At 34.3% G+C, this 20,281-nt stretch overlaps 1 protein-coding gene across 4 annotated transcripts; it reads right to left on the reverse strand.

Annotated features, from left to right (window-relative positions):
- Positions 1 to 854: 854 nt before the first annotated feature.
- Positions 855 to 19,546, reverse strand: LOC102624176 (ABC transporter C family member 2-like). Of its 4 annotated transcripts, none has more exons than XM_052435544.1 (28): positions 19,286 to 19,546; positions 18,034 to 18,473; positions 16,999 to 17,177; positions 16,805 to 16,844; positions 16,053 to 16,209; positions 15,470 to 15,584; positions 15,312 to 15,392; positions 14,909 to 14,933; positions 14,676 to 14,732; positions 14,453 to 14,518; positions 13,483 to 13,557; positions 12,147 to 12,254; positions 11,437 to 11,571; positions 10,810 to 10,916; positions 10,631 to 10,724; positions 9,863 to 10,030; positions 9,265 to 9,405; positions 8,904 to 9,104; positions 8,555 to 8,653; positions 8,287 to 8,439; positions 7,354 to 7,739; positions 6,708 to 6,888; positions 6,223 to 6,546; positions 4,525 to 5,281; positions 4,135 to 4,256; positions 3,640 to 3,885; positions 2,985 to 3,408; positions 855 to 1,258 (listed from the first exon to the last, which is right to left on the reverse strand). In XM_052435544.1, the coding sequence occupies exons 2-28, from the start codon at positions 18,364 to 18,366 to the stop codon at positions 1,161 to 1,163; spliced, it is 4,872 nt and encodes a 1,623-aa protein (XP_052291504.1). In that variant the 5' UTR covers positions 18,367 to 18,473; positions 19,286 to 19,546; the 3' UTR covers positions 855 to 1,160. The 4 variants fall into 4 exon arrangements, with proteins under 4 accessions (XP_052291504.1, XP_052291506.1, XP_052291505.1 ...); XM_052435546.1 differs by lacking the exon at positions 19,286 to 19,546 and adding an exon at positions 19,084 to 19,229; XM_052435545.1 differs by lacking the exon at positions 19,286 to 19,546 and adding an exon at positions 19,015 to 19,171.
- Positions 19,547 to 20,281: the final 735 nt, after the last annotated feature.

The raw sequence follows: 20,281 nt of genomic DNA on the forward strand, positions 1-20,281 counted from the left end.
TTTAGTACGATTAATATATAATGATGTATCATAATAGAATGAGGTTATTTACTCTGAATATTATCTGATTAATTATTTTATTAAAAAATACTTATCATATGAATTACTATTTAGGTTTCTCTCTTATAAAATAAAATAACATAATTATTCTGAACAGCCATATAGTACTTTCACTATTCAATAGATGATTATTTAACAATATTAGGTTAAAAAATAAACAAATTAAAACTTTTAAAATAATTTGAACATATTGTTGTCTTTTGATTTTCCCCAAAAAAATGAAAAATTTCATAGTTTTCTCCTTCGTTTTAGTCTTCTTCTTCAGTGTTTTTTTTTTTTTTCCTGGGGCAGATGGCCTTTTTTTTTAAATGTTATATTAAAAAATTATGGTGTGAATATCAATATTGAATATATTCTTTAATAAACAAAAATTGATAACTAAAAATTATATTAAAGAATTTATCTACAACATAATTTGATTCAAATGTTATATATACTAAATTGTTATTGATTCTTTTTTGATGTACTAAATAGTTTAATTGGTGTTTAGAATAAATTAGTTTGACCAATTTAAATTAACTCTTTTTTTATCATTTTAGAGTGTAAAAAATAAATTTAATTTTTTAAATTTAACAAACGAGTGTTCAGAGTAATTTTTTGAGTGTAAATAAACTACAAAGCAAGCCTAAGAATGTCATAACGGTAACGGGAATAATTTTGGATTTGCTACTGCATACTCTAGTCAGCATCACATTTCACACCGAAAGGGGAAGAAGAAGAAGAAGAAGAAGAAGAAGAGAATGATGATGCGTGGTGAAAATTCGTAAAATGAAATACAGTGCACATCCAAGCACTCAACATAAAATTTTCTACTGTAAATTTTTCAAAAAACACAAATAATCATTTTATCCTAGTTTTCATACAATGTATACATATATATAATTCCAAGGATTAATGTATTTTTGGTCCAAAACTTGTCTTGAGTTAAATCTACAAAAAGTAGGATGGAGACACGCCATCATGTAATGTTTTTTGGAAAATTAGACATTCTATATACTAGAAGAATGTCCAGTGGCTGTGCTAAGTTACCAATGCAAGTGAACAGTCTGTCGGACAGAGCTGTGAGGTCTTTCCTCAAAGGCCAGAGATATCATACTCCCTTACATTTCAACATGGTCCCAGTCAATTGATCTCTCTTCAAGATCATAGTGTGATTGATGAAGCCTGTTCCGAGCCAACCTGCTCATGACAGAGAGACCTGAGGAAGGAAAATCGAAGTTTAGTCCAAGATGAAGATGATACAAGTTCATTCAGTTATAAATATCTACCAATATTATAAACTATATGTAAACCAAGAACTAACTCTATTCTTGACCTATGTGTGGATCATTGTAATCAAACCATTGGAATGACAGCAATGACTGAAAGAGTTTAGACAAGAGAATTGATACCAGATTAGTAGCAAAGACAAGAAATTTAATAAGACTGACACAAACAGATACATCTTTCAAGAACATATCATCAATGACTGAGCGTGAAATAGATATGTCGTGAATAGTTATGCGTATCACAAGTATTATGAGGACATGTACATGCATCCTAGTGCCTGTTTAAATGATTGTAATCAGCTGCAGCCTATATTCAAATCCAACTAAAACTTCACTTACTAGTCAAATTAACAAAATTTCCTACAATAACGATGACCAAAATGATGATCTACAGACACTGACAAAAAGGATCAATGTGGTCATACATGTCCGTATGTGCCAACAACCCAATCCACTCCCCTATGAAGGTGAGAGATTTTATGGTGCGTTTACTTCATGGGAATGAGAATGGGGTAGAATAGGAATGAGTTAGGAATGGCAATGGGGTGGAATAAGAATGGGCTGGAATGAGAATCAGATTTCTATGTTTACTTGGCAAAAATAAATGGGAATGGGAATGAAAATGGGAATGAGAATCAATTTACTAAAATACCCATAGTATTAATAATTAATAAAAATAATTAATTTATCATTATTAACAATATTATCATTATTGTTTTGGTTATTATATTATTATTAAATTTTATTAACTTTATTATTTTAGTTATTATTAATTATTGTTATTATTAATTTTATTATTTTAGTTATTATTGATTATTGTTAACTTTATTATTTTATTTATTATTATTATTAAAATAATAATAATAATAAATGTTAATAATGACAATATTAATAAAAATAATAATAACAGTAATTAATAATAACTAAAATAATAAAGTTAATAAAATTTAATAATAATAATAATAACAACAATAAGGATAATATTTTTAATAATGATAAATTAATTATTTTTATTAATTATTATTTTTATCAATATTTTTATTGTTAATAATGATAATATTAATGAAAATAATAATTAATAATAACTAAAATAATAAAGTTAATAAAATTTAATAATAATAAATAAAATAATAATAATTATTATTATTAATGACATTTAAAATAATAAAATTATTTGTGATTTGAACAAGGGTAATTTAGGAAATATGAAAAAATTAAAAGGATAGAAAAATAAATTTATGTTTCATTCTCATTCTCACATTTTCATTCCCAACCCCCCAATCCCATGGGAATTACCATTCCTTATTCCCAAATTGTGTGGGACCCACACATTTTATTCCCATTCCCAAATTATATTTTGCCAACCCCCCATGGGAATGAGATTCTCATTTCTTATTCCCAAATTGTGTGGGACCCACACATTTTATTCTCATTCCCAAATTACATTTTGTCAAGTAAACATAGGTTTCATTTTCATTCTTTCATTTCCATTCCCCAAACCCACAAGTAAACACACCATTAACTCACAGAAGAGGAGGATCCCCAAAGATTAGAATGAAAAAGGGATAGGAGGAAATTACGGATGTGCATCCACATGTAAGAAAAGTAAGTTCCACTTTGATATATGTAATGCACTAGGCACCTTTAGATACGTACCTTCAATCATTCTGTAAAGGGCTGACCACCATCCATCTGTAGAAACTTCATGCTGGTTCAGAGACTCTTCAATTTCTTTGTCATGCTTCCCTTCAAGCACTCCTTGCAAAGTTACAACTGCATCCTTTGTTTTCTTGAGAATATTGTTCTGATCTTCAACTTCCAAACGCTGAAGGTCATTATGGGATGAAGTAAGGCTAACAGCAAGGGCATACTGCGCTGCAGCGGCCCAACGAGAAGAGGCCAGCCATCTCCTTTGTCCATCTATTTGCTTGTTCTCTTCGCGCAATTTGTTTTCCGCTTCCCCTCCAAGTACTAAGCTACGTAGGTACTGAGCATTTGCAGCACCAGTGCTCTGAACCATCTTAGAGAAAGAACTTCCTTCATTGGACAACAGCTCCTCTGGTGTATCATATTCAAGAACCTGAAGAACAGAAATTTCAGCACTCCCATCAACCCGGACAAAGAAAAAGAAGGAACCAAAACAAGATAAAAATTAACTGAATATTTAATGATGAATCTAAAAAATCCAATGGAAAATGCCTGAATTTCACATATGGAAAACTTATTGCATGCGTCATCTAACGGCAGTATATCTTCATAATGGTGGCAAGAAAAACAAACAAACGAGAGTAAGAAGCCTTAGAAGGCATACCCGGCCAGAATCAAGCAGAAGAATCCGATCACAGTCAATGATGGTATTAAGACGGTGAGCTATAATAAGCATAGTACATGATTTAAACTCTTCTCTTATGGTTTTCTGAATAAGTGCATCTGTTCTAACATCAACAGCTGCAGTTGCTTCATCAAGAACAAGTATCTTAGATCTCCGCAATAACGCCCGAGAAAGACTTAATAGTTGCCTTTGTCCAACACTAAAATTCTCCCCTGCCTCCGAGACCTGGGCAAAACTCAAGGAAGATTCTTTAGTTCACAGCTCACAGAATTATTTCGAAATCCACAACCATGAATCAACAATAGATTAGTGCTGATCTTTTTTTTTTTTTTGGGGGGGGGGGGGGGGGGGGGGGGGGAGTAGCTTCTTTGTACTGATATATATAGACTGCAGTAAGCACAAACTGACTTCCAAATCTGTCTTAAAATTTTGCACATAGCCAGCACAAATTCTTCTATAATTATTATCATGTACCTGTGCATCCAGACCCAAAGAATTCCTGCGTATGGCATCCTTCAAATGTGCCCTCTCTAAGGCCTCCCAAAGATCGGCATCACTGTGTTCACTGAAAGGATCAAGATTAAATCTTACAGTTCCTGAAAAAAGAAGAGCAAAATGGTGGTTAAATTATGCAGCTTCTTAATTTAACAATTTGTTATACTAGGGCAACATATTTAAACTTGAGCTGGCATGTATGGCCTATTTAATGAGTAAAACACAAATAATAATTTGTCTGTACAATCAATCAGATAGTCCACTAAATAACTCAAAAGGACACTGATGATAACAGAAAATAACATAAATTTCAACAAAGTGCACTGAACAGCTGCTACCACTATAACCAAGATTGAGGATGCTGTGTACCTGAGAAAAGAACTGGTGATTGTGGTATAATACCGAGTATTTTACGCAGGTCCATCAATCCAAACTTAGCAATGTCAAAACCATCAATCAAGATTCTTCCTCTTTCTAGCTCTACAATTCTAAATAATGTATTAAGCATGCTAGATTTCCCAGCACCAGTCCTTCCAACTATTCCTACTTTATCACTTGGAGGAATTGTAAAAGACAATCCATGCAGTACTGGAGGAAGCTCAGGCCTATAACGTAGGACAACATCCTCAAATTTTATAGATCCTGATGAAGGCCACCCAGGAGGGGGACGGTTACTCTCAATAACAAGTGGAGCCTCTGATGGTAACTCTATGTAATTGCCAACCCGTTCAACAGCATTTAAACTGTTCTCAGCCAAACTTGCAAGTCTAAGTACAGCAGTCAACAAGCTTGTAATATTCAAAGCATAACTTAGAAGCAGACCCATAGTTGATGCAAATGCCTCCTGATTTTCAGCACTTCCATTCTGCACAACAGCAAAAGTGGCTGTCAACCAAATCATCAGGCCTCCCACAATTTCCAAACGAATTGCAAGCCAGCGATTAGCACCCATGTTCACAAGAGTGTATCTGATATTTTTGTCCATAGATTTCCCATTAATATCAGCCATCCGATCATAAGCTTTATATGCACGAATAGTGGACAAACCATTCAGTGCTTCACCAAATTGTGCATAAACAGGTGATCTTGTTATGGAATCCAAACGTTTTACCTCACGGGCTGTACTCTATAGAAACAAAAGAAGCACCATTAAAAACTAATAACCATGCTTCCAAAAGCAAAAGATATCAACTAATGGAATAATCAGTTAGCATATCAATACTCTGAAACTCATATACTTCAGCAAATGGTGATATCTAAGTATCAAACTCACTAAAATAATCATTCATGCCACCAAATGTATGACAAGGAGTCATAATAATAACAACACAACAACAACAACAACAATAAATGAATGCACTAGTTTCTTTAAATAAGAAGAAAAGGGAAATTCAATTAAGGTAGGCACTAATTCACACTAGTACATGCTTTACTCTTATTAATTAGACAATGAATGGTGCACTGATCTCCAGACTTTTACATGATGCTCATATTCTTTTTATTCCAAAACAAATTCATAAATCTTTTTAGTCTTTGAAGTGCAAATTAGAAGCATACCCATGACCATAAACTGAACCAATTAGGAATCAGGATTTCAAAATGGAAAATGTTGAGGGGAACTAAACTGAAGAGGTTTCTTTCGTATAAGTGAATTCTTGTAAATTTGATACTGGGACTCTGGTTCACTACCATTCTAACTTTTCTTTGAAAGAAATTTGTACTCTTTCTTAGCAGAAAAAGAAAAAAGGATGGAAGATAGCAAGGGAAAGTGTAAGCGAATAGAAGATAAGAGACTGCCAGCTAACATTGGGCCACCACTCACCTTAGCCAAAACTAGGACGTGTTACTAAAGAACACATTTGGATATTTGAAGGTAACACAGTTATATCTAATAACTTAAATAGTGATAAAGCAGCCATTGAACTTCCCCAAGAAGAACCCACTACCAAGACTGTCAAACTAATACTCTTTTAAGAGGCAATGATATGAAAGGTTGACACGCATTCAGTAACACATCAAATACAGGTTACAAAACGCATGAACAACAAAGGATGGAATTCCATGTACCTGATAATAGAGATAGGCCGCATAAAACAAAAGCAATAGCGGCATTATAGCCCACAGGGACATAGTGCTGACAATTCCAATCAAGACAAAAGTAGAAAGGAGCTGTGACACTTGACCCATAAACATATTCACAAATACAGCCACATTACGATCGATGTCGCCTAGGTCCTTTGCAAACCTATTAATAATTCGTCCCAATGGATTGGTGTGGAAGAAGACCATTGGAGCTCTTAATATGGAATGAAGCATAGCATCATGCAACCTCTTTGCAGCATAAAGGCTTGATATGATCAACCAATATGAATTAGCTAATGTCACCAAAACCTGAGACCCAAATGAAAAATTATGTGATAAGCAAGCCGACAGCAATATCCAACACTAATTATATGAGCAATTAGAGCATACTTCCTTTCTTCAATTAGCCAGAAAAAAAAAAATCTCCTAAATTATAGCAGGACGAGAAAAGAATAAAACTGAACTCATACCTGACCAAATGACAGAAGTGAATATATCGTATTGTAGAATAGGGGTCCATGAGTCTTTAGAGAACTTTGATCTGTCCAATAACTCAACCATGTGCTACTTGAGACTCTTAAAGTTTCCGTTAAGAAATAGCACAGTAAAAGAATAAGTACAACCCATAGGCCTCCTAATGCATCCTTGTACCTGGGAAGAGAAAATCGAAATTTCAAAATTATAAAATGAGAAAGTGAAACTATATAATTCATTCAGGTAGCTTGCCAAAACTGCCAATGGAGGGGGTTAAAAAAAAAAATTATTCCACAAGAGCATCCCGCCTTTCTCACATGCACAGACACGCACACTGTATGTCTGCACAAACTTTTATCTTTTTGTATGCACATGAAACCCTCTCAAAACATAATCAACTGAACTGCTGGGATAATTTGTACATAATTAAAATTCAATTGACAATTATATGCCAACCAAAAAAGGAAATTTTATACGTTTGCATTCTTGAGCAAGTTGGGCTGCATGGGGTTCATTAAGAGGTACAACAAAATCTGAAAGACCTATATCTTCTGCTTTGGTATAGCTATCAATCTAATTTCAAAAACCAACTTGCAACAGCAGACGCAATTGCAAGCAAGGAGTAAAAACAAAATTTCGTACCTAGATAAAACTTTGAAACTGACAACACCTGTTTCCCTTTCTTCCTGCTTAATAAGAACTGACTTGCCTTCTTTTGTTTTTCTTGTATCGCTTGCTTCTTTTGGCAAATCATTGTCTACCCCATTAGCAGCAGGTTTTGAGGTCTTATTATCAACAGTCTCCCCATCTTCTTTTTCTTCCACATATTCTTCCATTTTTCCGGCATTTTCCATCAGCTTCTGGAATAGTTCGCCATTATTGGAAAGGTCCTCAAAGGTTCCCTCTTCTTTTACCATGCCCTCATGGACCAGGATAATTCTATCAACCTGTGAAAGAAAGTGCAACTGGTTTGTGACAAGAACTCTTGTTTTCCCACTTAATTCTCCCCTGATGCATCTATCAAAAACCTGAGCATGATCAATGATACAGATTAGCCCGGCATAAATAATATCAAGGCAGAGCAATATTAGCAAATCCTAAAAGAAAAAGATGATAGACATGTTGAAAATAAGAAAAAATGCTTAAGATATTGTAAACACGAGAAAAAGAAAAGCGAAATTGAAAAAGAATACTATAAGAGGAGAAATATAGGGAAAAGCAAAATATCTCATTGTGTCTTCAAAATTACATTGATGACATGAATAGAACAAGAACCGTTATGCTAGCAGAACACTTATCCACTTCTAGAGACTTGTTACTGATTTTTAAATTTCAAATACATATTAATATGTTTACATGTGTACTAATGTAATAACTCTTTAATTGACAAAATCTAGCAGTCAGATATACAGATCAAGATAACTATCTTACACCCAATCCAGAATCCAAATTCTCACAAACTTGGATAAGTAATTGTTAAAAGTACGTGCTTGCAATTGTAAACATAGCCATACATTAGGAAAAATCATATTCTCCTTGAAGCACCCTACACAACAATACACTATAAATCATTACCTGTCGACCCACATGAGCATCCAGAGCACTCAAGGGATCATCAAAGATGAACACATCTGAATTGGAATACACAGCCCTAGCCATGGAAACCCTTTGCTTTTGCCCACCACTAATGTTAACTCCTCTTTCACCAATCTCAGTGACATCACCACCCTAATCATCAACCATGATAGATGGACAAGAAACTCAGGTCACATGAGAAAGAACAAGGCCAATCTTCAAATCTTTAAGAACTAGCTAGATCGGTAATGACAGCAGAGACACTTACTGGCAGCAGGTCGAGATCATGCTGTAATGAGGTCACATCAATTGCCTTCTCATATCTTGCCGGTTCAAAGGCAGATCCAAATAAAATGTTATCACGTACCTAAGAGAAAAATAGGCTCTTGTCATTAAGGCAACCAATTTATAATAATTGCATTACTTGCCACTTCTGATGTGCAAGATCTAACAGCTAAAACACTACCCACCTTGACCATGTTTACATAAGAGAATCATACTTATGCTATGATGATTGCGGCACAATTACATAGCAATTATATCGGTCTTCATACAAGCCCAACCCCAAATAAGAGTCAACATATGTAAATACAAACTATAAGAATGTCACTACTTACAGTCGCATTGAAAATCCATGAAACTTGAGGAACATAAGCAACTGTCCCTCTGATAACAGCACTTGCATCAGACACTGGAGGAAGCTCCCCAAGCATTGCTGATATAAGGGAGGTCTTTCCTTCCCCTGTACCACCAACTATAGCGACCAGGCTACCAACTGGTATATCCAGATTGATATTTAACAACGTAGGCCTCTCTGCCTGGAATAATAATCAAAGCTTTCAATAGCTATTGCATGTAAACAAGGCATAAAAATCAAGGCTCTCGAAACTGAAATGCAGGCTGGAAAAGGTTTTCATACATACGGGAGATATTGCATGTAAACAAGACGAATAAGAGATAAGAGTATAGGAAGTAGACCTTCGAATCCCAAGAAAAGTATCCGTTTCTGATGGAGATGGCTGGTAATCCAGAAGTAAGGGGAGGATTAGGTAGAAGAATTTTCTCTTCAGCTAACAGAAATTCCTCCATTCGTTTCAATGATACATTTGCATTTACCACCTGCCAAGCCACAACAAACATTAGTAGCTGAGAAACAATGCAACCAATTTCGGTAGATTGGGAATAAGTGATCCTTTTTTTTTTTCTTTTTTAACTAACCAAATTCCAAACAAACTGTTTAATTTTTTTTTATTGAAGAAAACCAGAAACTAATAGAGCAATGGGAAAGCAGTACAGTTCAACTCGCTTGCACAATACATATAGCAAGAAAGAGAGCCAAGTTTAGCTCTCACTATGGGTCGAAATTCAAACAAACTTCGAAAATGCATGAATAGAAAGGAGCGAACTGTTAGTTGAAAGAATACTAGATAGAAGAATTCATAGAATTTGCATCTGATATACAATCAGCAAAGGAAAATAACAAAAATGTAGCATGACATGAAGAAACTATAAAAACTGAAGAGTGACAACAGTGACCAAAATCAATCTTCTGCGCAGGGAAAATGCAGAACAGAACCTGAGTTATCATATTAGGGAGCATGAATAGGGGAAAGCGAAGCACAGCAAATAGAGAAAGGGATGTAAATGCCCGTGCAGGTGTCAGATCCCCTCCAAGCAAAGTGAACATGCCAAATGAAACCACAGTCACCAAAACTGGGATGCTGTTCAGTATAAAGCTATTACACTGCAAAATGAGAGAAAGAATCAGAAATATATAAGAAAAAACAAAACCAAACAAACCAATGGTCCCAAGGTAGACAAATGTATTCATACAAGACCGATATAGAATACCATCAGTGTAATCAACAGAGCATTATGGATAAGCATCCAATATTAAGAGTGTGGTAGAAACAGACCAGTTAAGGGTTACAAATTTAAATAAATAGAATTTATTTAGAACGTTTCAATTTATTTAGACTCTCTAGAAGAATATTTCCATCCATGCTTCTTAACATTCAACAAATACGCCCTATCATGCTCTTCCAACACTTATACTGCATTTAGTTTCACTTTTGGGCAGATATTGAAGAGCATTATGTGGCAGGTAAGGTTCCTCATTATCATCACTACAGTTGTGTAAAAATAAATGCATAAAAACAAAAAATACATGTGTAGCACACTAATGCAATAGGGAAGACCCAAAAAAAAAAAATTTACTGACGATTGGCATTCCTAAAATTTGAAGGAAGAAACCTCTTCAAATAAAATTTGAATAATTGCAGTAGAGATTTGATATTATATAAATATGGTTCTACATCTTCAAAAATTTATTTGGTGGCCATACCGCTGCTAGGAATTGTGCTTTGCGGAACCAGGACAATTCATCATTACGAACATTTTGAACTTTACTTTGAAAACTATTCTCCCATGCATAACACCTGAGACATTTCCAGAAAGTCAAAGTCGTCCATAAATGTCCTTATATTGCTCAAGAAATCAAGAGTACATTAGTATGTTTCTTACTTCACTGCGTCCATTGCAGCCAAAATTTCATTCATAAGCCCAATTCGTTTGTCTGTACGTTGCAAGCCCTCCTTAGTCAATTTCTGCATTCTGCTTATGATAAAAGTCTGTTCCCCCCCCCCCCCCCCCAACACACAAAAAAAAAAAAAAGAGGTAAGTACTATGTAATGAAGGAGACAGTTATGAACAGAAAACAAAGTAATGCATTGTAATATTATGAAATGTAGAATAAAAGTTTACATTGGAAGCTCTAAAAGACAAAAGAGTCAAGTAAATAATAATAATAAAAACAACAACACTAATAATATATTTTTATATCCAAAAACTCAAAAAAAAAAAAAGAGTAATGCTAGGGATCCCAACAGTTGAGTGCCAACTTGAATCCCAATTGATGTGGCATTTATCTATTGGATGGTAGAATATTAATTTTACCAACTATGAAATTTACTATTCAATAGATGAATGATACATAATAGTTGGGACTTAACTATTAGGATCCCTAACATTATTGCAACAAAATATTTATATATATATGTTAAGTCAGCGAAGAGAAAGGTTAGACAAATTAAAACTAAACAAACCCACAACCAATGATAACTCAAAAACCAAGAGACAAAACTCTTGTACCTGGACGGGGAACATAAAAACCAGCAACAATGCACCAAGAAGTGAAGCCACACCCAACTCGTTGTAAAGAAGAACCAGGGAGATAATAATACGAAATGGTGCTGACCACAGAGTGTGAAGTGCTTGGCATACTTGCTGTCAAAACAATGAAAATTAAGCAACAATAAATCGTAATCAGCTTCAGGCAGAGACAAGTGAATTTTATTTTTTAATCATTAACCCAGAAATTTCTTAATATGTAAACCAGGTATGAAACAAGGGACAAATGCCAGACTTTACAGGATAAAATATCACTAGTACTAAAAGTTACTAAACAGTGGAAAATAAGCCAACTCTTGACTTAAAAAACAGCATAATCAATGCACCGGATTTCCAATCTGTCTTTAAGCAATTTTTTTTTTTTGGGGTGCAGAGAGTTGACGGACAGGATTTTAAAAATATCTGGCCATCTGCACACGAAAATTTTCAAACAAAATGCACACACAAACCACGCACAAAAATAGGAAGAACAAGTTTAACAACTAATTAAAGCAAAGTAAATGAAAACTTCCATATGGAACGGCAGTACACATGAGATAATGCCCAAACATCCAAAACTTAATTATCAGCAATGGCCCATTTTTAAGATTTAGAGTCAAGCCACCTTGAGAAATGGCAGCGATATAGGAACATTATAAACCAAACTGCAGAGATATAGGAAAAGAACATACCTGAAGTTGTTCAGCATCAGTTGTCATCAAGTTGGTTATCTTCCCAGATGCAAAGTTCTTACGAGCCTCATGGGTTATTCTAAGAGATTTTCTAAATACAGCAGCAACCTGAAAAAGGGTAGAGACTAGTGTGTACATTTCATCAATAAACAGAATGCAGATTTCAACGATATTATGATCTTGTAGTGGCAAGATAAATTTTCAAAATGTTGTAATGTAAGGAATATTCCAAATTCAGAAGCTAAAGTTAATAATATACATCAAGGCTCAAAAGTAGCAGCATTTATACGCATCTATTAGATCACGACAACAGCGGTAATACAATTATTTAACAATTATACTACGAGACAGCAGAATGGAATTTAATCATGTTACTCAATATTGTAGGCCCCCCTGAATAGTTACCAAACTCCACAAAAATATATATGACAAACAATTGACTGAAAGCTACGAGTGTATCAAGTTCCAACTTGCTCATAAATTTGCAGCTTCTAAATAAATCAATATGAGATCTACAGTCACATGGAACTATAGCGTGAAGAACATTTCAAGTGGATCTCAGGATCAGAATTCAGAAGCCTAAAATATAGAATGATAGTATGATACCAATCAAAATACCCATGTCCACTGCCAGATGGTTAAACACCACACAGAGGACCAACCTAAGTACGCCATAAATGCTTCACCAACAGAAGCGAAGAGGAAACAGTGAATTTTCTGTGATCAGCATTCTCTATTAAGAAATTCTACACAATCAATCACTTCTCTTGGGAGATGAAACAGAGTTACAACTAATTATCTAACCAGGGCAGTAATTTACCCACATCATTAGTCTAGAAACCAGATGTAGACCCAACCGCCACTCATTGGTTTGGCCCAGGCTGGGGTGTATCAAGGCCTAGTTAACCCAGGTATGTGATCCAGTGACATTAATTAATTTTTATTGCTTGTTAACAGTGCATGGTTTCATATATGCAATAAATTAACAGCCTAGAGAAAAGATAAGATAAAATAAAAAATAAAAAAAAGATTACCAGCAAGAATGTTCTAAATTAAATAAAAACAATGGTAAACTTGGTTGCAAAAGTAAAATTAATCACCAAAATGCCATTCAAACCGACAGCAAAGCAGAACAAGATGCAAAAGACTAAATACAGAAGCATTAAAGACAAAGAAATCCTTCCACAAAAGTTCAGTCCCATCTTAGAAGCTGCGTGAAAAGGTTAGTATAAACAATAGAAAGGTATTATAAAACAAACCTGCATGGGATACTCCAAGATGCACACTATATTACATCATATCATACACAAATTATTAAGGAAGAAATTAAAGTTACCAAAGTAGATCTCAGCCGGAAACCAACACGCATGACATTTTGAAAGTATTGAGCTTCGCATAACACCCCCAATACCTGGATCAAGTTACACCAACTCAGAAACAGTATATTCTGATCAATAATTGAATAATTATTTCCAGTTTAGCAGAAAACAAGGAGATCCCCATAGACGGAACGTCCTGTTTTTCACAATCAAGAAACCAAACAAGATACTAATAAATGGCCTAAATTCATCAAGGATATAGAAGAGCCAGTTAACAAAATGTTATAGATTCTTCTCCTGAATGAGAAAAGACAGAGATTATATCAAGAGGAAAAAGAGAAGAAAAGATTTGTAGGATCCAATTTACTCTAAATCAGAGGCACCGAATACACAAATACACTACCTTTTCCAGGGGACCTCATCAAAATTCCAAAGTTGTGATTGACAAAAGTAAAGATCATGCCACTAGTTATTCCTCAAAATGGCAAGTGCCCGATTGGTCTAAAGTATTTTATAATTAAATCTTGAAAACCTTAGATTTATCACTTATAGCTTCAGATAAATTTGTATCTAATAAACTCCTACATACATTAAATAATTGTGCCAGAAAATTCAACATCAAAAGGTAAAAATTCTCTACAAGCTGCTTCTTTTGAAGTACTGGCTGTGCAATTCGCTTAAAAAAAAGTCTTCTAAGTTTTTTAGTGAATTCTAAATCCTATAAGAATAGATTAAGGTGAGATGGTTTTAGAAAGTGGCTCAACGTGATATTTGTCACATATTTGCAGGTACTAAGAATTGGATCAACAAAAAGCAATCAAGTGGAGAAGACATTTACTATATACTTTAAGCAGAATGAAGAATCATAATTAAACATAAAATATGTATTGGCACTCTCACAAGCAGCAGATATATGACTAGCATAATCAACAATTGAAAGCCAGCTTCCTCCAGCAATATAAAGTATAGGAAATCATTTAATCATACCACTCCAACAAAAATTGAGAAGGCATAGATGTAACCAATCCAAGCTGGGCCGTCTTGTTGCATAGACTGTAGATAGGTCATCAAATGGTATAAGTAAACTACATCAAAAAATAATAATAATGAAAAATTCCCCAGTTACAATCCAGAATAAGCAGTCCCCTTAGAATGCAAATATCATATACACAAACCAGAGAAGAAGGCATAGGGAAAAATAACAGCAGACCTGTAAGAGTTGGTTCAATAAAAGAGGCCCCACAAACTGGGAAAGATCATTGCCAATCTATGAGATGTTAAAAAGAACAACAAATAGGTCAGAAGATTGAAAATGAAAATCCTGGAAAATATTTTTAAAAAAAATAAACAAGAGTATTGATCAAGTAATCAATTGCACCAAATTTTTTGTAAAGTCAGCAAAAGTAACATCAAGAAGATAATTTTGCTCTTCTAACTCAGTACCTTCCAAAAGCCTCCCCACCAGAACCTACAAGCAGGAGAATATCAATCAGATGACATATATACAAGTAAAGAAAAAGCAACTCCTATGTAGACAATAAATTTCAAAAAGCGTTTCACACCTATATTTAAAAAGTAAAAAAGTACCATACTGTGAGAGACATCTTCAAATTAATTTTCAGTTATTTTTTCCCTTTTACTTCGTCAATAAACTGCCAACTGTTTTACTATATTAAATCTAAAAGCCAATGAAGCATCAAATATACAACCGATCAAGCGGATAATATCAATTGCGCAACATCATTGGAGAGCTCTCTCTTTTTCCTCAATAAAGGAAAAACAAATTTGTAATGTAATGTAATAGTACAAGAATGTAAACCAACAACCCCCAATATAAACCATTTACCTTCCCCCAAGGCTACTATTCAGTGCTCTTAAAAGCCACGGTTTTGGCCGTTGTGATTCCTTAGCCCAACATTTCTGGAACCTACATGATCAACAAAAGACATTACACTCCATGCCAATTGCAAACAGTAGAATTCAGTATAGAAAACAAGCACACACTGATTGTTGAGCGTTTCTGTCTGATCCCATGTATCCAACTTCCAAACATCTTTCTCTGTGATAAATTTCTCATAGCCTTTCTTCATGAGGGGATTCATCCATGAAAAAAATATTCCTAGCACAAACAAGGAACAGATATTGGATTAGTAAGCATATCAACAGTCAAATATGTAATTCGCTATTCTCAAGCTACAAATAGCCTGAGCATTATAATGATTAGATTGAGAAAGAGAAGGGAGAAAATGCCATCAGGAATGATCCTAACCAAATCATCACTATAACTTAAGAAAATCAAAATATTTTGAGCAAATAATGGAAGTAAACCAAATTGATTCAATATAGCGAGTAACTGTAATTGTTGTTCAAAAATGTGTTAATTCATCTTAGATCAAAGAAAGTAAAAATCACGTCATATGTAGCAAGATGTGCTCTTTGGTCACAGGAAGACCATCCATTACTAAACTGATACTTTTCCAAATGTTTCCTATTTTAAGGATAATTGTTATTGTCTTCCAAACATGTAATTCCGTCTCTATGTTTCTAAATATTAGGCCCTATGAGGAAATACATTCATGAGACATACTGGAAAATATGTTGGCCTGTCTCTCAGGGCATATCTGCTCTCCCCCTGGAAGCTCTTCATATTCAGCATCGTCGACTAATTCTGTTCTCATTGGGGTGTAACCAGGATAAGGATCCAGTTCAGGAACATACACGAGCAAGAGTAGACCAAACAAAGCCTTAAAAAAAAAAAAAAAAAACAACAGTCACATCTCAAGATTAAACTGGCATCTTAGCAATATAACTGTCAGTAAAACTAAAACAATAATGCACTACTTGCTTTCTTGGTTATATCATCCTGCATATCGTTTTGACAGAGTATTTTGCCATCTCTACACACCATGCCTCCAGCTAATTCTATTCATCCTAATTACTGCCTGTCATTAATTAGACAACCATAAAGACAGGACATTCAAGCCTAGAGCCCATCAAACCATTTGAGGGGATATATGAGCTAATTTATATACCCTCCCTCCAACCAAATTACGTAGCTTTAAATAAAACAGCTAGCACCGGTTGATATTACTTTACTAAAAAATACTTTTGGTTTGTGAGGACTTGCTAGACCATTCTTGGAGACATAGCATGCCTCTATCAAGGTCTGAGGATTCATTGAACAGCCTCAGGCGCTATATAACACTTCTAGTAGAGGGGAGTTCACCTACATGGTTGAGCCAACCACCAGGCAAAGTCCCAAAATTAACACTGTACATGAAATTATGATAAAATTAATAATAACAACCAACGCTGCTAGAGAAGAAATATGAGACAAACCTGAACAATAACCTCACTCATGTACAAATACAGTACAGAACTGCAGAAACAAGATGTAATCGTGAGTCTATCTTTCCCTACTGTATTTAATCCACAAGAATTAAAAAATTTCTACTGCAGCAAAATAAATGACCATCCAGAAACTGAGGAGCAGAAAGAGAGAGAACCGACTAGAGAACTAGCAAAGTCAAAACCTGTTGTAAAAGTTCTTCACTGACAGAATGAGGTTGACCATCACAGCATCCCCTACCAAAGTATAAATCACTCCAAACCTGACAAACCATCGGAATTCACGAATGTAGACTTTTGTTTCCACAAAAATCATAATCAGCATAGAGCACCAACAAAGAGCCTCAATAATCAGGGACAAAATCTGCCGTAAAACAAAGAAATTAAGAAATTCTGGAAATGGACATCGCAGTCTTCAAATAATCATGACTGCAAAGTAAAACAATTGATAACAAACAAACAGATCGACAGACAAAATTTTAATTGAGGAACAATAGAATGCAGGTAGCTTCCTCACTCAGGGCAAGCATTAGTGCAAGTATAAACACTATGAAATTCATATAATCAGTTTTATCTGTCCCAATTTTCCCTGCAAGGTTCAACACTATTTTGCAAATACTGTCAATCCAAAGACAGAGATACTGCCTAATAAATATCAAAATACAAGGACTAATTGATTTTATACACCCAAAACAACTCATTCTTTCCTGCTTGGTTGGATATGCATCTTTTACTTCAGAAACGGAAACAGAGAGATCATCCGGAAAGCATGCTAGTGATATATTTGAATGATGTTTAAATGCTGGTAAGTAAATATGACATGGGATTGATGCTGAAAATTCAATTTAAATGAAAAACTATAAAAAAAATACACATTTGAAGTGCAAATCCATCTTTCAAAAAATTTCAAGCAACTAGGTAGAACGACTAAAATTAAAACTAAGCAAAATTCATTCACCAAAGAGATGAGGAAGGACGAGAGTAGATGCTATTTTTTTCAGACTGACAAGTAAATTCTATTTGAAAGAAATATTGGAGCCATTTGGTTTCTCTCCATTGTACATAAGAGATATACCCATATACGCAACACTGTTCCCCATTCAAGTTGACAGGGAGGCATATCAAACATGATAATAAATAGGGAGACAAGATATGACATTAAAGAAAGTAAAAACTGATATCACAACAAGTAATTAACTATTATAAACCCGAGAATCTACCTCAAATGGAGCCAGACCAGACTGTCCATCCAAATCCAGAGCCGATATACCCATGATCAATTGAAACAAAGGCTCAGCAGTACAATAAGCAGCCAGAAACCCCAACATGTAATTATAGAGTTTCGACTTCAAACAAAACCTTTGGACTTTAAAATCTTTCTTGATCAACCATATTCTGTAGAAACACAGGCCCATAAGAATCAAATGGGAAACGGAGACCACCAAAGAATCAGTGGCACAAGGTGTGTATGCACCAAAGGCATTGTCCACAACCTTTGTCCACACCCCATTTGCCACCGGTCGACAATACCAATCCAACGGCTTGAAAGCCATGATCTTTGTCACTTTCCTATCACTACAATTCACCAACTATGCATAATCCAGTACCCTCTCAATTCTTCTTTGCAACAAAATTGAGTTGACTTTCTAAAGTACAGTCTCTGCGACAAAACAAGCCCATGTTTAGTATCAACAGCTTTGAAAAATAACATACATCAACAGCGTTAAAAACTAACATACAATTTAAAAGAAACCGGAAATAGAAAATTTATATAGGGAAAAAATACAAAGCATCCGTATGTGTAACTATAAGTTATTCCTGTCATATGTGTTCTGTTGAACAATCTTCTAAAAAAAAAGATTGCAAATTTGGAGAAAAAAATGAAAAGGATAGAATTTTTGGGGGGGAGGGAGGAGAACAAATTTAGTTAAAACAATCAGCTGTCATGACAGAAAGCATTTTCACTGAAAAAATTGATCTGGAAGAAGATTGATTTTTTTAAAAAAAATTTCAATCAGTGACGTTATCAACAAGGCCAGAGCATTGATCTTTTTCCCATTTCCTGAAAGAAATTTTCCCAGCAACCAAACACTAGAGTTTAAAACCAAAGGATATAAAACAGTTCTCCCTTGGCCTTGTTTACAATCCATAAAATAAAACTAAAATACCATGAAAAAAAAAAGGTGTCAAAATCTACATACATTAAGGACTATCACATAGTCCAAACCCTGAAAAAGAAGATTTGGAGAAATGAAAAACGCTAACAGCACCTCTAAAACAAGTTATACTTCTTTTGTTTTTTCTTGCATCTCAGACACCAATAACAAAGACAAAAGATACGGAATCCAACTCATTTGGATCCAAATTATTAAAAGCTGAAAAGGGCAATAACGTTTTGTAATGTAAAAGAAAACCCAAAATCATTTTCTTGAATGGTGCCGCAAAACGGCTCCTTTATTAGTGTTTCGTTACCTTTTGGATCAAAGATGAATGAGGGCGATTTACTTCTCTCTCTTGGTCTGTAGTCTTTTGTGTCTAAAACTTCTAATATAATAACCAAACCAAAATAGTTTCAAAATGACAGTGCGTCACCGCTTACGATGAATTTTAAAAAAGAAATTTTTTTTTTAATATTTTGATGGAAAATGCTTAGTGTTACAGGCTTAACAATGGGGTGAAGGGTAGTTTCGGTATTGTGCTGTGAACGGCAGTGCGTAGGCAAGGTGAGCCGTGAGGAGCTGATTTGTCGACAATATTCAGTGACAAAAAATGCAGCACTGATTTGGCAGCATCGCAATCACTAAATAAATTGTTCAGCTTTTTACTATTATTATTATATTATGATTGATAATTGTTTATTATTATTATTTTGAAGAAAGTTTCGGTTTTACTTTGGAAGAAAGGCAAACAGAAAGTGGAAGTAATGATGTGTTTTGTAAAGAAAAGATTTTCAATTTCGCTATAAAAATTAGAGTTTATTTTAAGAAAAATATTTTAGAAAGTTTTTCAATTACGTTTGCAAGTATTATGGACAATTTATTTATATTAAAATCAAGGTACCGAGTATAAAAAAAAAAAAAAAAAAGAGAAAACATTAGCAATCAAAAAGTTAAATACTGTCTGAGGCTTAAAATAATCAGTTGTTAACCCTTTTTCTTATTGATCGCTCTTACACTAGGTTCAAAAAATATGGGTTTATATGGTTATTGAAATAGAAGGAAATCAAGAATCACTCTAATGTGACTTTTTGTTTTTGATGTTGTGAAACAAGCAATTCCATTTCTTTGGGAAGAAGAAACATTGCCTTTGTATACTGTTATGGTCAAACTTGGTAGTCTATTTTCAGCACAATCAATACTAATTGAAACCACACGAACTTGTCAAATTGAGAAAAAAAAAAAAAAAGTGGAATATTTGGTAAGATTGGTAGCAATTGACTAGCTGGGAATAGTCTTTATTCAATCAACT

This window comes from Citrus sinensis, chromosome 2 (assembly GCF_022201045.2).
Source record: "Citrus sinensis cultivar Valencia sweet orange chromosome 2, DVS_A1.0, whole genome shotgun sequence".
Classification (NCBI taxonomy): Eukaryota; Viridiplantae; Streptophyta; class Magnoliopsida; order Sapindales; family Rutaceae; genus Citrus; species Citrus sinensis.

Excerpts from the sequence above, each read along its gene's own strand:
- LOC102624176 (XM_052435544.1), bottom strand. The coding sequence starts at position 18,366 with ATGGCTTTCAAGCCGTTGGATTGGTATTGTCGACCGGTGGCAAATGGG. Across the intron at positions 10,725-10,809 it reads GCTGCAATGGACGCAGTGAA|GTGTTATGCATGGGAGAATA; the intron begins GTAAGAAACATA and ends GAAATGTCTCAG. Across the intron at positions 8,440-8,554 it reads ATGATCTCGACCTGCTGCCA|GGTGGTGATGTCACTGAGAT; the intron begins GTAAGTGTCTCT and ends GTTGATGATTAG.